The 16,128-nt window shown below is 41.0% G+C and overlaps 1 protein-coding gene across 4 annotated transcripts in view; it reads right to left on the reverse strand.

Moving 5' to 3' along the window:
- Positions 1-16,128, reverse strand: part of LOC145395050 (uncharacterized) — a 1,083,039-nt gene that overhangs the window by 106,647 nt on the left and 960,264 nt on the right. For 3 of the 4 annotated variants that reach the window (XM_080268801.1, XM_080268802.1, XM_080268800.1), the window contains exons 36-37: positions 8,911-9,009; positions 7,859-8,035 (exon numbers count right to left, since the gene is read on the reverse strand). In XM_080268801.1, coding sequence (XP_080124927.1) covers positions 7,859-8,035; positions 8,911-9,009 — 276 coding nt within the window. The remainder of the gene's footprint in view (positions 1-7,858; positions 8,036-8,910; positions 9,010-16,128) is intronic. The other variant, XM_080268803.1, reaches the window with a different exon arrangement.

Below are 16,128 nucleotides of genomic sequence, written 5' to 3' on the forward strand. Positions count from 1 at the left end.
TGTGTGCGTGTATGCACCAAAGCAAGATCGTGCAAGCAGAGGGAGAGAAGAGTTCTGGACAAATGTGGAGGTGTGCATGGAAAAGTTTGGAACGAACGAAAGAGTGTTTCTGATCGGTGATATGAATAGTAAAGTAGGGAATGTGAAGGTGGATGGAATAGTTGGTGAGTGGGGTGTGCCTGCTGAGATAGATGAGAATAGCTGTGCATTAGTGGACATTTGTGCTGGGAGGGGGATGGTGATAGTCAATAACCTCTTCAGGCACAAAATGATCCACAGCTATACATGGTGAGTGATGAGAAGGGTGGGTGGCGAACTGAATGAAAAGAAGGCAATGATTGATTGTGTGTGTGTGGATGAAAGGATGCGAAGATGTGTAATGGATGCAACAGCTTATAGAGGTGGGGGGAGTGGACTTTCAGACCACTACTTGGTAGTGGCCAGAATTAAGATCCAAATAAGATGGAGAAATAGAAGAAGGGAAGGATGGGAAGAAGGAGTATTTGCAAGGAGAGTGGAAAGATTACAAGAGGATGAGAAAAAGGCAGAATATAAGAAAGAACTGGAGGAACGATTGGGCAAATACGAATCAGAGCAGATGGGGGACGTGGAAAGTGTGTGCAAGATATTCACAGAAGAAATATGTGCAGCATGTGATGTGGTGTGTGAGATAAAGAGAAGACGGAGGGGGGGTGCATGGAACAGCATGGTGGAATGAAGAGGTAAGACAGGGTATGGCACAAAAGAAGAAAGCATACAATGAATGGATGAGAAACAGGGACGTGGAAGAAGTTTAGAGGCAGAAGAGAGAGTTATAAGTAGAAGGAAAGAGAGAGGTGAAAAGATTAGTAAGAGAGAGTAAGAAAAGAGTGGATGAGGAATTTGGAAGGAATTTGAGTGTAAAGTGGAGGGACTGTAAGAAAATGTTCTGGAAAGAGGTGAAGAGAGTAAGAGAGGGTGGAAGTGAAGTTAGCAGGGGAGTGAAAGATAAAAATGGGCGATTATTAATGGAGAAGGGAGAAAAAGTGAGCAGATGGAAAGAACACTTTAAGGAATTGTTGAACATAGAGGATGGAAGTAATACGAGTATAAGTGGCTGGGGAATGGCTGGAAGAAGGCGGGAGGTGAGAAGACAGAAAGAAATCAGTAGGATAGAAGTTGTGGAAGCAGGGAAGAAAGTTAAATCAGGGAAAGCCCCAGGAATTGATGGAGTGTGTGGTGAAATGCTGAAGCATGGGGAAGAGATAGTAGTAGAATGGACGTGGAAGATGTGCAGATTGGCCTGGGAGGAAGGCAGAGTTCCGGAGGATTGGATGTCAGGTATAATTATTCCCTTGTATAAAGGAAAAGGGGAAAAAGAACTGTGTGGTAATTGTAGGGGCATTTGTCTTAGTATAACACGAAAAGTGTATGGTAGGACACTTATTGACAGAGTTAGAGAAAGAACAGAGGAATTAGTTGGAGAAGAACAGGGAGGCTTTAGGAAGGGAAAAGGTTGTGTAGATCAGATATTTATTCTTAGATCTTTAGTGGAAAAGTTTCTAGAGAAAGGATAGAAGTTGTATGCAGCTTTCACGGATTTGGAGAAAGCATATGACAGGGTGGATAGACAAGGATTGTGGAAAGTATTAAGAATATATGGAGTAGATGGGTAGTTGTTGAATGCTGCGAAGAGTATGTATGACGGTGCTAAGGCTGCAGTGCGTGTGGATGGTGAACTGAGTGAATTTTTCTTTTTTGATGGTTGGGTTGAAACAGGGATGTGTCATATCTCCAAGGTTGTTCAATCTGTCCATGGATGGTAAAAATAAAAGAGGTACAAGGTAGGGCAGTGGATGCTGGAGTGGCCCTGGTGAGAAAGGGTAGTGTTTGGAAACTCCCTGTACTGTTGTTTGCAGATGATACTGTGTTGTTGAGTGAAGACGAAGGGGAGCTGCAAGGTTTGTTGGATGAGTTTGGGAAAGAGTGTAAGAAACGGAATCTAAAGATGAATGTAGGGAAGAGTAACGTGATGGTCTTTGAGAAAGGTGAAGTCAGTGAATGTACAGCGAGGTTGGATGGCGAGGAATTGGAAAATGTGAGTACGTTTAAGTACTTGGGTAGTGTGATGAGTAAGGATGGAGGTTTGGACGGTGAAGTGCTTGAAAGGATACAGCAGGGAAGAAAGGTTGCTGGTTCCTTGAAAGCAGTGATAAGAAACAGGGAAGTGAGCATGGAAGTGAAAAAGTTACTACATGACAGTATCGTGATACCAACTCTAACGTATGGAAGTGAAGCTTGGACGTTGTTGGAAGGACACAAGTCAAGAGTGAGATCAGTGGAAATGAGTTATTTAAGAGGAGCCTGTGGAGTCACATGGAGAGACAGGCTGAGAAATGAGGATATAAAGGAGCGTTGTGGTGTGGATGTGGATGTGATAGGAAGCGTTAGGAGGAATACACTGAGGTGGTTTGGCCATGTGGAGAGGATGGAGGGTGAAAGACTGATGAAGAGAGTGTATGTGAGTGAGGTGGAGGTGGGAAGAGGGAGGGGGAGGCCGAGGATGAGATGGAGGGATGGGGTGGAGAGGTATATGAGAGAGGGGGGTGTGAGTTGGGAGCAGGGCAGTGAAATGGCGGGTGACAGGGCGATGTGGAGGCGATTTGTTTGTGGCCACCCCGAACGGGATTGAGGTGTCTGGCAACAGATAGATAGATAGATAGATAGACCTTTCACCACCCCCATCTGCTCCAGATCATATTTACCCAATCATTCGTCCACTTCTCTCTTATATTCTGCGTTTTTTCCATCCTCTTGCAACCTTTCTACCCTCCTTGTATGGACTACTTCCTCTTGTCCTTCCCTCACCCTATTCATCCATCATATTTGAACCTTGACTTTCACCATCATCAATTGGCAGTCAGGAATTTCACTACCTCAGCCTCCGTATGCCCTTGCATCCATTACATATCTTCTCTTTCTCTCATCCACACACACACACACAATCAATCACTGCCTTCTTTTCATTCAGTTCACCATGCACCTTTCTCATCACTCAACACATATGCCTGTGGATCATTCTGTGCCTAAAGAGGGTATTGGCTACCACCAACTCCCTCCCTGCACAACTGGCTACTAGAGCACTGCCATTCTCATCCACTTCTGCAAGCGCATCCCACTCAGCAACTACTCAGTCCACCTTTACATTCCCTACTTATCCATTCACATCTCCAATCATGAACACTCTCTCATTTCTCTCAAACTTTTCCACATATGCTTCCACATTTGCCCAAAACTCTTCTTTCACTCTGTTTGCAAGGTCTTCCTTTGGTGCATATACACATGCAATTACCCACGTTTGTACTCTATCCACACTGTCCTTGAACCAACTGATCCATGCTCTCTTATATTTTCCTTCCATCTCTTGCACGCAACAATACATGCACCCTCCCTATTCAGCCACCTATCCCTTAGGTCACACTCTATGACCTCGTCCCATGTCTTTTTCAGTCTGCCTCTTGCATCCCTACCTCCAATATTCGTACCTCTCACTTTCCACACCCAACTGTCATCTCCCATCTTCTCCACATGCCTAAACCATCTCAATCTACCCCTCCTCATCACAACACCAATACACTCCAGTCCCATCTTTCCTCTCAACTCTTCAATCATAAACCTAGCTCCTCCAGACCTCACATTCAAGGAAGCACAACACTTCCACCTAATCACTGTCATTTCTGTGTTTTTCCTTCCATCTTCTTCTGTCTTTCTTTCCTTCATTCTTTCCTCATCTTTCTGCCTACGGGTAACTTTGCACTCCTTCTTCTGTCTTTCATTCCTTCATTCTTTCCTCTTCCTTCTGCCTGTGGGTGACTCTACACTGAGTGACAAGCCAAATGGTTTCCTGTACACCAGGAAACCATTTACTACGCTGGGTTGTAACCATATAACCAAATTTTGGCGCCTGGTGGTTTAGTGGGTAATTATTGTGCTCCAATTGGATTGAGCTGGTGAAGGTTTATATCCAAGGGGTGGTTGAGGTTTATTGCTCACGTAATGCCACTCAGGGATGAGTGAGGCTGATCACTCTCATCTTAAACGTCAGGACCAACTGCCTAGCCCTGGGCTCCTACGCTCCTCAAGGGGCAACGTAGGATTGGATGATGGATGGATGGATGGATTGAGCCTATGAATATCCTTTTCTTTTACTGCCCAGGTCTCACTACCATACATCATTATACTCCTAGCACATGCTGCATAGAAAGATCCCTTAGCATGGAGGTAGAACCCTCTCGATGTCAGAGGAGGCAACCGCTCCCTAAACTTCTTCCAACTATTCCTCACTCTAGCCACAGAGCTAGCTCCAGCCCCCTCCAGCACATAACATGTCTCCCAAATAACAAAACTCTTTCACACACTCAAGAGACTCAACCACAAGATCAATCCTTTCATGCCCTATAATCTCCACATGCTCTCCCTGACACACATCACACACGAAATTAGCATTATCCCACAGTCTACCTACAGTTTAATACCACTACATGTCTTATGCATCCACTTATAATAAATATTGCACAAGATGGAATTACTTCCTATGCCCTTGGGGCAAACCATGCATGGCCACTCTCCCTCTTCTTTGACAATACTGCCAGCAGCACTATTTTTTTCTTTCTTTTTTTTTTTTTATAAATAACAGAATGGAGGAAGGAAAAACAAATGAGTAAAAAAAAATAATCCATACACCAGATTACTGGTGTCCTCTGTTCATAAAATACCTGTAACAGTTAGACTTGAACAGTTGTGGGTTGAAATTTGGAGGAAAACAACTCTGGGGAAGCAAGTTCCAGAGAGGTGCAGTTCGGGGAATGAAAGAATTCTGATAGGCAGAAGTTCTGCAATATGGCTGAGTGACATTCCAGTCATGAGCGCTACTAGATGCCCATGTAGCACGAGGGAAGGCATGGAGAGGTGGCACCATGGACGCAACTTCGTCTGAGCATTTGCCAAAAAAATATCTGTAAAATAATGCAAGAGAGGAAACATTCCTTCTTACTTGCAGGGGAGGTAGTTTATATGTAATGGCAGGGTTGTTAATGATCCTAACAGCTTTATTCTGAATTTTGTCTAGTTGTCTTAATGCAACCTCTCCACAACCATTCCACAAGGGTGAGCAATATTCAAGCTGAGAGCGCACATGACTCTTATAAAGTATAGCTAACTGCTCATCGGCGAAGAAGTTACGGACTCTGTACAATAATCCAAGTTTCTTTGAGGCGGTTTTAGCAAGTGATCTGACTTGAGAGGTCCAGCTGAGGGCACTGTTAAGTGAAACACCAAGAATTTCAATACTTTTGGAGATGGGAATATTGGTAGCACTGAAGGTAATGTACAAATCTGGCAATATCTGTCTATTAGTAAACTGTACAGTATATATTTAGTTTTACTAGCATTAAAAGAGACAAGGTTGTTTTGTCCCCATTCACTGATTGTAGATAGATCTTGATTTATGGAGATGGCTGTACTGAGTTGAGAGGTAGAGATATTAGACTTTGTAAATGGATGTCTGAGTGTGAATGAACTATGTAGTGTTGAGTCATCTGCATATGAGTGAATGGGATTGTGGGTGACAGATAAGAGATCATTAATATGAACCAGAAATAGGGTTGGCGCCAGAACTGATCCCTGCGGCACGCCGGCGTTAATTGAGTGGAAATTGGACTATACATCATCTACTTTTACTCTTATTTTCCTGTCACTAAGATATGATGAAATCAAAGGAACAAAAGACGTTAGTCCATAGCAAGGGAGTTTGGACAGCAGGGAACGGTGCCATACTCTGTCGAAAGCTTTAGAGATATCAAGATCTACTGCATGAGTTTCTCCAAAAAGATCAAGTGATTGATGGATGGTATGAGTTAAGAGATTGAGTATGTCAATGGTGGATTTTTCGTGGCAAAAACCATATTGTCTATCACTAATTAAGTTGTTGGATTCAAGATGTTTAACAATGTGCTTATTAATTATTTTATCTGCATTTACTCTCAACCTCTTGTGCCCCATACCATCCCTCCACTTCCTAAATCTTTCTTCCACCTCCCTTCCATGTTCTGCGATCAACACCAAGTCATCATACATCTTTGTATCACTCCATCAATGGTAATGAACCATCCATCCATCCATCATCCAATCCTACGTTGCCCCATGAGGTGCGTAGGAGCCTGGGGCTAGGCAAGTTGGTCCTGACATTGAAGATGAGAGTGACCTGCTTCACTTATCCCTGAGTGGCATTACATGAGCAATAAACCCCAAACATTCCTCGGATATAAACCTTCACCGGCTGAATCCGACTGGAGTGCAGTAATTACCCATTAAACCACCAGGCGCCAAAATTTGGTTATATGGTTACCACCCCGCATAGTAAATGGTTTCCTGGTGTACAGGAAACCATTTGGCTTGTCACTCAGTGCAGAGTCACCCACAGGCAGAAGTAAGAGGAAAGAATGGAGGAAAGAAAGACAGAGGAGGGAGTGTAAAGTCACCCGTAGGCAGAAGGATGAGGAAAGAATGAAGGAAAGACAGAAGAGGATGGAAGGAAAGAAGGATGGAGGAGAGGAAAGGGCAGACACCTGAGAGCAGCACTACATAGAGTGTTTGGATGGTGAGCGCCCCCACTACTGAACCACTCAATCTAAATAATCTTCTAGATATTTCACTGCCATAAAAAAAAAAAAAAAATAAAAAAAAAAAAAAACTCTACAGCATTCGCCGGCTTTCCATTCATAGTATGGATACATAAACCTTTTCATTATCATTCTGCATTCACCTTGTCATATGCTTTTTCCAAGTTCATACATGCATACATAAACAGATATATATGAGTACATACGCAAAATGCTGCCGTGCTTTCTCATATGGAGCCTCCCCCCCTGCCCACAAAGGATTAAAGTTGGCCATGGTACAAGTCATGTATTTTATGACTGGAAGCTAAACCAAATACCAAAGCCAGCTAGGTAATTCCCAACAGTAGGTGGAATAGTACTATACCTTGGTTCAGTAATAAAAATGAGAGGTAAACAAGCAACAGTAGAAAGTAGTGGCACAGGAAAGGAAGATGGCTGATGATATGAGGACTTGAATATTATACAAAGGTCTGAGTTTGGGGGCTGCAGGAGGCATGAATGTGTACCAGTGCCCATATTAAAATAGGAGTATGAGACCTTGGCATGGCATGAAAATGAAAATTTTAGAGTATGATTAGTGAAAATGCGATTATATAAGAATGTGTGTACAGTTGATTAATTAAAATAAATGATATTCATTAAAGATGTGGCACAAAGATTGAAGAGAATGTGTATAAACTGTATGGTCATAGAATGAGAATGGATGCAGACAGGATGGTAGTAGTAACAACTGTAGACACTGGTTCATGTGAAACATGAATCTAGTGAACTGCAGCCTGAAGTTATTCCTCTCCAACAGTCCCCCACCATCCATTTGGGAGACTGGGAGGGAGCTGAAGGAAGTTTATATATCTAGGAAGGACAGCTGCCCAGGTATATTGGTGCCACCACATGATGTCCCTCTCCAGCATGAGAAGGGTTGTGAAAAGGGTATATGAGGGAGTCTGATGATGAGAGGATTGATGTGGCACGTGAAGAAAAAAGTGGATGGATATGATAAATGAGTGCATATGAAAGCAAGATATGGAAGTTGATGAGGCCATGGAAAAGGGATCGAATGGGCTGGATGAATGACTATGTATGTAGGAGTATATTGCAAAGGTTTGGCACTGCCTCTCGCCCCTTTTTACCGTTGTATTTCTGTTTCAGAAGTCTCTAGATCATCAGTTTTCCAACCATCCAAGAACTCCCCTACCTACCTCCTTCAAGTGCTTCTGTTGCATCTCTGTTTTTACAGTTTCTAGATCATCAATTTTCCTTCTCAACTCCATGTTCTCAATGCGAAGACTGCTGGTGTCTACTGCACTACCACCATCTGTACCCACTGTCAAGCGTCCTTCAGGCTGGTGCCTCCGGTCCAGACGTTCATGCTCATACTGAGAGGTAAAAAGGGGACAAGGAAAATTCTGGCTTCAGAAGGCTGTGAAAAGATTATATGAATCTAAATAGTTACATGTGTAAAGAGAGTTGGGTATTATGTCTCATCTGGAGGAGAAAAACTCTTACTGGTCTCCATAAAAGTGGGTGCTGATACAACAGAGTCATTGTAACAACAATGTTTACTTACCACCCCATCTTAGGAAAAGAAATAAGAAAAAACAACAAAAACATTTATGGTGTCAACAATGAAAGTAATGGTATTTGCAAATGGTCACTGAATTAGGGTGAACATGGTGTGATGCCTGCCTGTGATATGGGATGACAGTTCAAAGTTATGGATATACAGTATGTGGGAGAGAGTTAGGAGAAATGAAATAAACAATTGCAGTGCTTTGTACCAGATAAAAATGATACCTTAGGATATTATTCAAGATGGAAGAAAACAATTAAAATTATTAAGAGCTTTTAAGTTAATAAATATGGTGAAGTGATGGTAGAACAGGACATAATAAAACTGAACTGTCTGTGATAAACATATATACTAATGAAACACTACAACACTTTGAAACCTCTCCTAAGCAACTTCACAACTACCCTGTGTTATTAATTTTGCTTCTGCTATCAATTACACACAGGGTATAAAGGGAGAGGTTATTCATACTATGGTATATGCCATAAAAGGATGGAACAACAGTACCTGAATCTACTGTTATCAAACTACTGTTCATGCATTACTTTTACTGTAACAGTCTACTCATTTTGCAAAGGAAAATTCTAGCATAGTACAACTGCACTACTTTTAACATACTACATTGAGTTTAATAAGGAAAAGGAAATCACCAGAATCATACCAGCAGCCATGTGCTCCTACCTTGCTCAGAATCTTCTTAAGATCAGATCTGTCCTTCTCAAGCCTAAACTCAGTCTTTTCAAAATCCTTTTTTTCTGCTTCACTTATTGCCAGCTTCCTCTGTGCGGAGGAGAGTTATGTGAGGAGAGGTGGAGGGTGACAGAGAAGTTATGTGTGACAAGATTACAAGATTATGTGAAAGATCAGTGAAATAATTGACAGAAGAGCCCTCAGAAAGAAAAAAAAAAAATGAAATATAAGAGCAAAGAAGGGACTTAAGAAATCATTACTGAAAGAAGGAAACTGGGCATAAAGGAACCCTCTTTGTATATATTCAGGCTTCAGATTAGTTCTTAAATGGACATAAATTATCATAAGATTTTACATGTCATAACTATACTATAATACAATGTCTATGTAATACATGGTACAAAGGGACAACTGTTTATATATATACACCAAATATATATATGTATATCTATCTATCTATCTATCTATATATATATATATATATATATTGTGGTAGGTGGTGGCGACCATCATCCACTCACTTGATGTAGTGCTGCCTACTTCTTCCTTAGCCTTTATCATTCTTTTTCTGTGCCTGCCCTCCTCTCTTCCTATTTTCTCCCATCTTTCCTGTCACTACTTATTGCTTTTCTTTCCGTTACAGGTGGCTTTACATTGAGTGACAAGCCAAATGGTTTCCTGTAAACCAAGAAACCATTTACAACGCTGGGTGGTAACCATATAACCAAACCATACGTGCTCCCTACGTGTCAAGTGGGTTGGTGGAGGGTTAGTGCCCCTCCCTGTAAAACAAATAACTCAGAGTCAAATGGCCACCCCATACGGATTATGGCGTCTGGCAATAGATAGATAGAGAGATATATATATATATATATATATATATATATACATATATATATATATATATATATATATATATATATATATATATATATATATATATATATATATATATATATATATATATATATATATAGAGATAGATATACACTCAACCCTCGGTTATCACTCCCAATTGGTCCCGCTATGGCTGCGCTAGAGCTGAAACCGTGATAGCCAAATTGAAGAACTTATGGTAATAATTCTAATTGGTGCCATGACCTCAATATTTACCCCTAAGATACCTTTTTTGTACCACATATTAATATATAATAGTCTAAAAATGAGCATGTTTTATGATGTGATCACGATTCTTATAAATACCCCTCACAGTTGATTCATGGATGTTATATTTCTTCCCTACACTTCGCTTGGTCTCACCATTCTCTATAAGTTTCACATTTCCAGTTTATCTGCATAACTTAGGTTCTTCCTCTTCTTTATTTCCCTGCCAGGTGCCGCAGCATTATGTTGGGTAATGGTAGGGGGACACGGAGGGGGTACGTTGGCCAGGGTCATATCATAAAAAAGGTTATTGTTCTCGCTATCACTGTTCATGGTCTGAGGGCGCGCAATTGAATGGTTTGGCGGGCAGGAGACTCGGTCGGGCGGCCAATCAGCGCTCGGCTGGCGTTGACGTCAAACAACCAATCATGGAGTGAAGCTTTTGTTGGCTGGGCGGAGCACTGAAGCCTGGCCTTTTTTAAATTTTTGAACATTTGCGTGTGCAATAGCAGGCATTTAGTGCATGATAAAGGTATTTGGGTAGTTTTTTATATAGGCGTGATAGCGAGATACGCTATAGCGGAACCTGTGATAGCCGAGGGTTGAGTGTATATATATGCAGACATGAACTAAACATATGATAATTAAGAGACAGAGGAAAAGGTCCATTATTGTCCAGAATATTATGATGAATATATCACTATCCCAATACAGTACTGCTAATCTTCAAACAGTTACTTGAACCCATAAGTATCTTCATTTTTCCTTCGCACATCCATTTGATCACAATATTATTTAGCTAATAACTGCAAGATCAAAAGCAAGAGAGAGACATTTCTACAGCTGTACTAATGAGGAGGCTTAAACACAACTTTAAAGAATGCAGTGATGAAGTTAAATACTGAATGATTAGTAAAAATGTGTTTGAGTAAGAGCTTCAGTCAACTACTACTATTATACTGTACTGTACTTCCAAAAGCATCATCAAATGAGTACCTGTAATGCATGTATAAACTACAATATTCTACATGCACAAAATTTTGTACTTCAATTATGTCTGAGCCTAAGCTACTAAAGTACAAACTACAGAAAAATATTTGAAAACATACTTCTTTACAAAAGTTTATGTAATGTTCAAAGAAAATTTAAGGGTTTATATGGGAAACACCTGAGGAATGTAGCTTCAGATTCTGCAGATATATAAGCACGGGAGTTCTGTAGTAAGGGGACTATCTCAATACAGATTCTATACAGAAGTGAGAGCCTTTGTAATACTGTAAAAGCTATAAGTTTGAACTGGTTTTGTGTGAGGCTCTACTGTGTGCCTTGAAGGTTTTGCTAAACAGCAAAAAAGCTGAGTTGAGAGACTGCAAGAACAATGTATAAGGGTGTGTTAGTACCTACATAAAAATATGAGTGTGACACATTGGTCTGGCAGGATCCTGAACTGTCAAGTGACAGCAGTAGAAAGGGAACTGTAATGGAATATATGTGGGTGGCATAGGCTAGAAAGGATAAGAAATATAGATTTGTTGAATGATGTGGAGTAAGTCTCAGATCACAAGGTAGAAGACTGTGTTTTGATAGTATGGTTATGCTAAGGGGATGGATAAAAACAGAGTGGTGAGAGGAGTTTATATGAGTTCAAATGTGAGAGAAGGCATGGAAGGCAATGATGATAGTCTGATATTATAAATGAATGTCTGAGAATGCAAGGTACGGAAGATGAGGTAGCAGAACTAGTGAAAAGAAAGAATAGATGGATAAAACAGATAAGGAGATGTACAGAACGAGGATTACTTTTTTTTTGGACATTTGACAGAATTGTTCTACCCAGCATGTGCTGCAAGAATGGTAATCAAATGCGTGTTGGCAGTTATGCTCCTCTCTAGTTTTCTTTTTTCTGTAATGAAAATGGTGAAGTAATTTTATAATGCCACACTGCGGGACAGAAGAGTGTATGAAAAATTAAGAGGACAAGGCTGTGATCTGACAGCAAACATCCAGCCCAATCCAATTTCAGTGACTTAGAGCATCAATTTTCCAGAAATCATGAGTCTGGAACTGGTATCTACAGTTCTTACAGCCACACAGCCATGGAGAAAATAAGAGATGAGGGAATGGGAAGTACCTGCCTAAACCCACTATTTCAAATAAATACAGTTTATTGGCCTAGCAGCATGATTAATTGAAAGACAGCTGTTGTAAATATCAGAAATGGAAATGCATAAGCTATGAATTATTTGAGGTTCATTAGTCTGTTGTGGAAAGTAAGACAAGGAAACCCAAAGGAAAAATTTGGAGTCAACCATCTGACCCAGTTCTGATTTGGTTCTGGTTTAGCCTGCTAATTTTGGTACTGGACATTCAACTAACAACTCAGGAAATCCAATCTGGCCAACAAATTAAGATCTACTTTGGCTATGAGAGTGTCAGTGAAGTGATCCTTAAAGGTACACTGAGGTTGCTTGGACATGTGGAATATTCAAGAGTAACTGGGTGAAGCACTATACATGTTTGAATATGAAAGAGAACCCCTTTTGAAGACAAGAAAAAATGTAGGATAAGTCCTAAGAAGGAGCTTCAGCGTTAGTGGATTTGATCAAAAGCTGAGGGAGTGTGTGCAGCTTGGAAACCAGTCATTGGATAAACAAAGCTGGCCCATGAAAGTGGAACAGAGCTAGCCATCCAATCAATTAGTAGTCAGAGACAGGTTTGCAATGACAATAATAAAGATGATGATATATACTACTGAACCGGGAATTAATGAAGGAATGAAAGAAGGAAGTCAGCAGTGAAAGGAGGAATATGCATACAGAATCTGATGATGAAAACTCTAGTTTAAATACCTTGATATTTCTGTCTGCTGAAACTCTACGCTGTTTTTTATGCAAACATGTATCAAGCCATTTAAGGTCAAAGGTAACATCCCCACTAGCTTCCCCTGACAAACAGCAGCTATCTCTATATGTAATGCAACATTACAAGTAGTTTTGCAAGATTTTACATGCGCAGTGGGGTTATAGTCCCCCCCCCCCATCTGTCTGTCTGTCTCACTACATAATACAGTGATCCCTCAATTATTTGGATGCTCATTATCCGGACATGTTCAGTATCCGCATGCTGGACCTTGGCTCTATTAAACCATTATCTGAATTTACTTGCTATTATCTGGACGTAAAAGTGCCCTAGAGCTTCAGCCGGCCAGCCAACATGTCCAAACATTCAGTATCATGGCTGCTGGGCTTGAGCCGTGAGTGGGAAGTAGTCCGTAACCCACAACCAGAGCTAAAATGTCTGTTCGCCCCTGCACTGAATGGTTAAAGCTGAGCACTCATCCTATCACTCCTAATGAACCTCCAGCACCTTAGCAATACGACTGTAACCCGCAAGCTGTGTCAAAACATCCGTACACATCCCCACCCAGCTCTTTCCTCATTGCCACTGTGCATGTAACTCAGACGACAAACTACGAGTACAAGTTCGGTGACAGCGCCCGTCTGCCTCTCCACCGAACGTCGAAAGTCAAGCGGCCACCAGGCTAATTCTTGCCCAACTGCCACCATTATTGAACAGAGACCACAAGCCACGAGTACATGTTCGGTGACAGAGCCAGTCCACCTCCCTACTGAAGGTCGAAAATCATGCGGCCACCAGGAGACACTCACACCACACACACAAAGAGAGAGAGAGAGAGAGAGAGATTCCTTCCCACACTGATTACAATATCAGTACAGTAATTTCTGTACCACTGCATATGATAGTACTGTACTGTATACAGTACAGTACTGTATGTGAGTATGTACAGTACAATACTGTACAATACACTTCCATTCGGTATGGGAATTCATTTCAATACCACAGTCAGCAACTTTTCCCACAGGGCCCTACGGAGATAGGTTAGGTATGGTAAGGTCAGATAAAGCTAACCTGTGTAATTTTGCCCGGGAAACATATTGAGCATATCTTTGAGAAAATCCTATGGTTATTTTTGAAAGTACGAGGTGAGCATGGCTCCTGGCTGACGGGTACAGGTGACCACCACACGAGTAACAAAAACCACAAGCCACGAGTGCATGTTCAGTGATAGCACCCATCTGCCTGTCTAATGAAGGTTGAAAGGTGCACGGCCACCGGGAGAATCTAGTGTTAAAAGATGTGTCTGAGAATACGGAGATTACTATACAGAGTCTGATCCAGTATAATGAGACGGCAAATGAAGAGTTAAGAAATTTGAAGCGTGAAAATACTGAATTGAGGAGAAAACTAGAAGAGAGTACTAATAAAACGGAGAAGGTGAGCAGCGTATTGGAAGAGCATTAGGCAAAATGGGCACACGTAGAAGAAGAACAGAAAGAAGTGGTCAGCTTAAGAGAAATCATCCAGGAAGAAAGAGAAATGAACAAGATAAAATTGGAAGAAAATGTAGAGAAAATACTGAAGAAAAAGGAGAAAATAGTGAGAGAAACTGTAGACAGGAACAGATGCGTGGTAATATTTGGAAACAGGGAGGAGGAAGAGAAGGTTAAATCTGTGAGACTCGAGAAAGACACGAACCTGGTAAGAGGAATATTAGGCAAGATTGATCCTGAAGGAAACAAGTGGGTAAAACAAATTGAAGAAGAAAAGGAGAATAGGGCCTCATAAGAAAGGGGAAACAAAACCAATGAGAGTCAAGTTGTCAGCAGAAAGTGTAGTAGATGATATACTTAAAGTGACCTGGAAATTAAGCAAAGAGGCAGGGATGGAAAATATTATAATAAGAAAAGATTTGAATGAAGAAGAAAGAGAAGTTTTAAAATCATTGAAGGAAGAAGTAAAGGAAAAAAATTATAAGAGGACAGAGGAAGAATGTAATACTTTTTTTTGGAGAGTAATGGATATGAAAGTAAGGAAGTGATATTTAAGGAAATAGAAGTGAAGGAAACTAAGGGGGATGGCTGTGAAAGATCAGAAGTTGAGGAAGTGGTACTGACGGAGAGTAGGAGAGAAGAGGGTATAAAAAACATCAAAAATACTTTGAAGGTGATATATGCTAATGCTGATGGTTTAATATCGGAAAGGCTTGAATTTAACGATTTCTTGAGAGAACGTGAACCTGATGTCATGTGCTTTGTAGAGACTAAATTACAAGAAGATATTGACGTTCATTTGGGAGATGGTAAATACAAACTGTGGAGAAAAGACAGAAAAGAAAAAACGGGAGGAGGAGTCATGACAGCAGTGAAGAACAACATAAATGTAGATACCGTGGAAATGGGAGAAGGCAGGGCTGAAGTGATATATATGAAATTAGAAACTGGAGAGAATGTTAGGAGATTTTTTTTTTTTTTTTTTTTTTTTTTTTTTTTTTAAATGCGAGGAAGAAGGAACCAAAGGCCATGAGCCCGCAGTAACAGTTCCCTCCAAGAGAAAAACAAAATACAATAGAGAGCCAAATTCAAGATCCGATCATTTTGAGATGCCTGGACACACTGCGTTTGAAAGACTGGAGATCATAGGCAGGAGGAAATACAGACAGAGGGAGACAGTTCCAGAGCTGACCTGTTGCATGAATGAAAGACTGGCAGTAACGGTTAACTCTTGCATTAGAGAGTTGGACAGAAAAGGGATGAGAGTTTGCTGCCAGACGGGTGCTACGCGCCCGACGTAGAGGTGGAGGAATGCAAGCAGACAGTTCAGAGGAGCAGTGACCATTAAAGTAGCGATAGAAAAGAGATAAAGATGCAACAGTGCGGCGAAGAGACAGAGGTTGAAGGGAGTCAGTAAGAGGAGGAGAGTTAATGAGACGAAAAGCCTTTGACTCCACCCTATTGAGAAGAGCTGTATGTGGGGAGCCTCCCCACACATGAGAGTTGTACTCCACACAGGGGCGGATAAAACCCCTGTATAGAGTCAACAATTGTGCAGGGGTAAAGAAAGAGCGGAGTCGGCTTAGCACACCTAATCTCTTGGAAGCAGATTTTACAAGAGATGTAATATGATCTTTCCAAGATAAGTCCCGAGTAAATGAAACCCCAAGCATGTTCAAGGATGATGCAGGATTAATCTGAATATTATTAAACATTAGTGGGTATATCTGTGGAAGATTTTGTCGGGTTGATA

Source organism: Coenobita brevimanus, chromosome 29 (assembly GCF_032717465.1).
Source record: "Coenobita brevimanus isolate Jiangsu-jjx chromosome 29, ASM3271746v2, whole genome shotgun sequence".
Taxonomy (NCBI): Eukaryota; Metazoa; Arthropoda; class Malacostraca; order Decapoda; family Coenobitidae; genus Coenobita; species Coenobita brevimanus.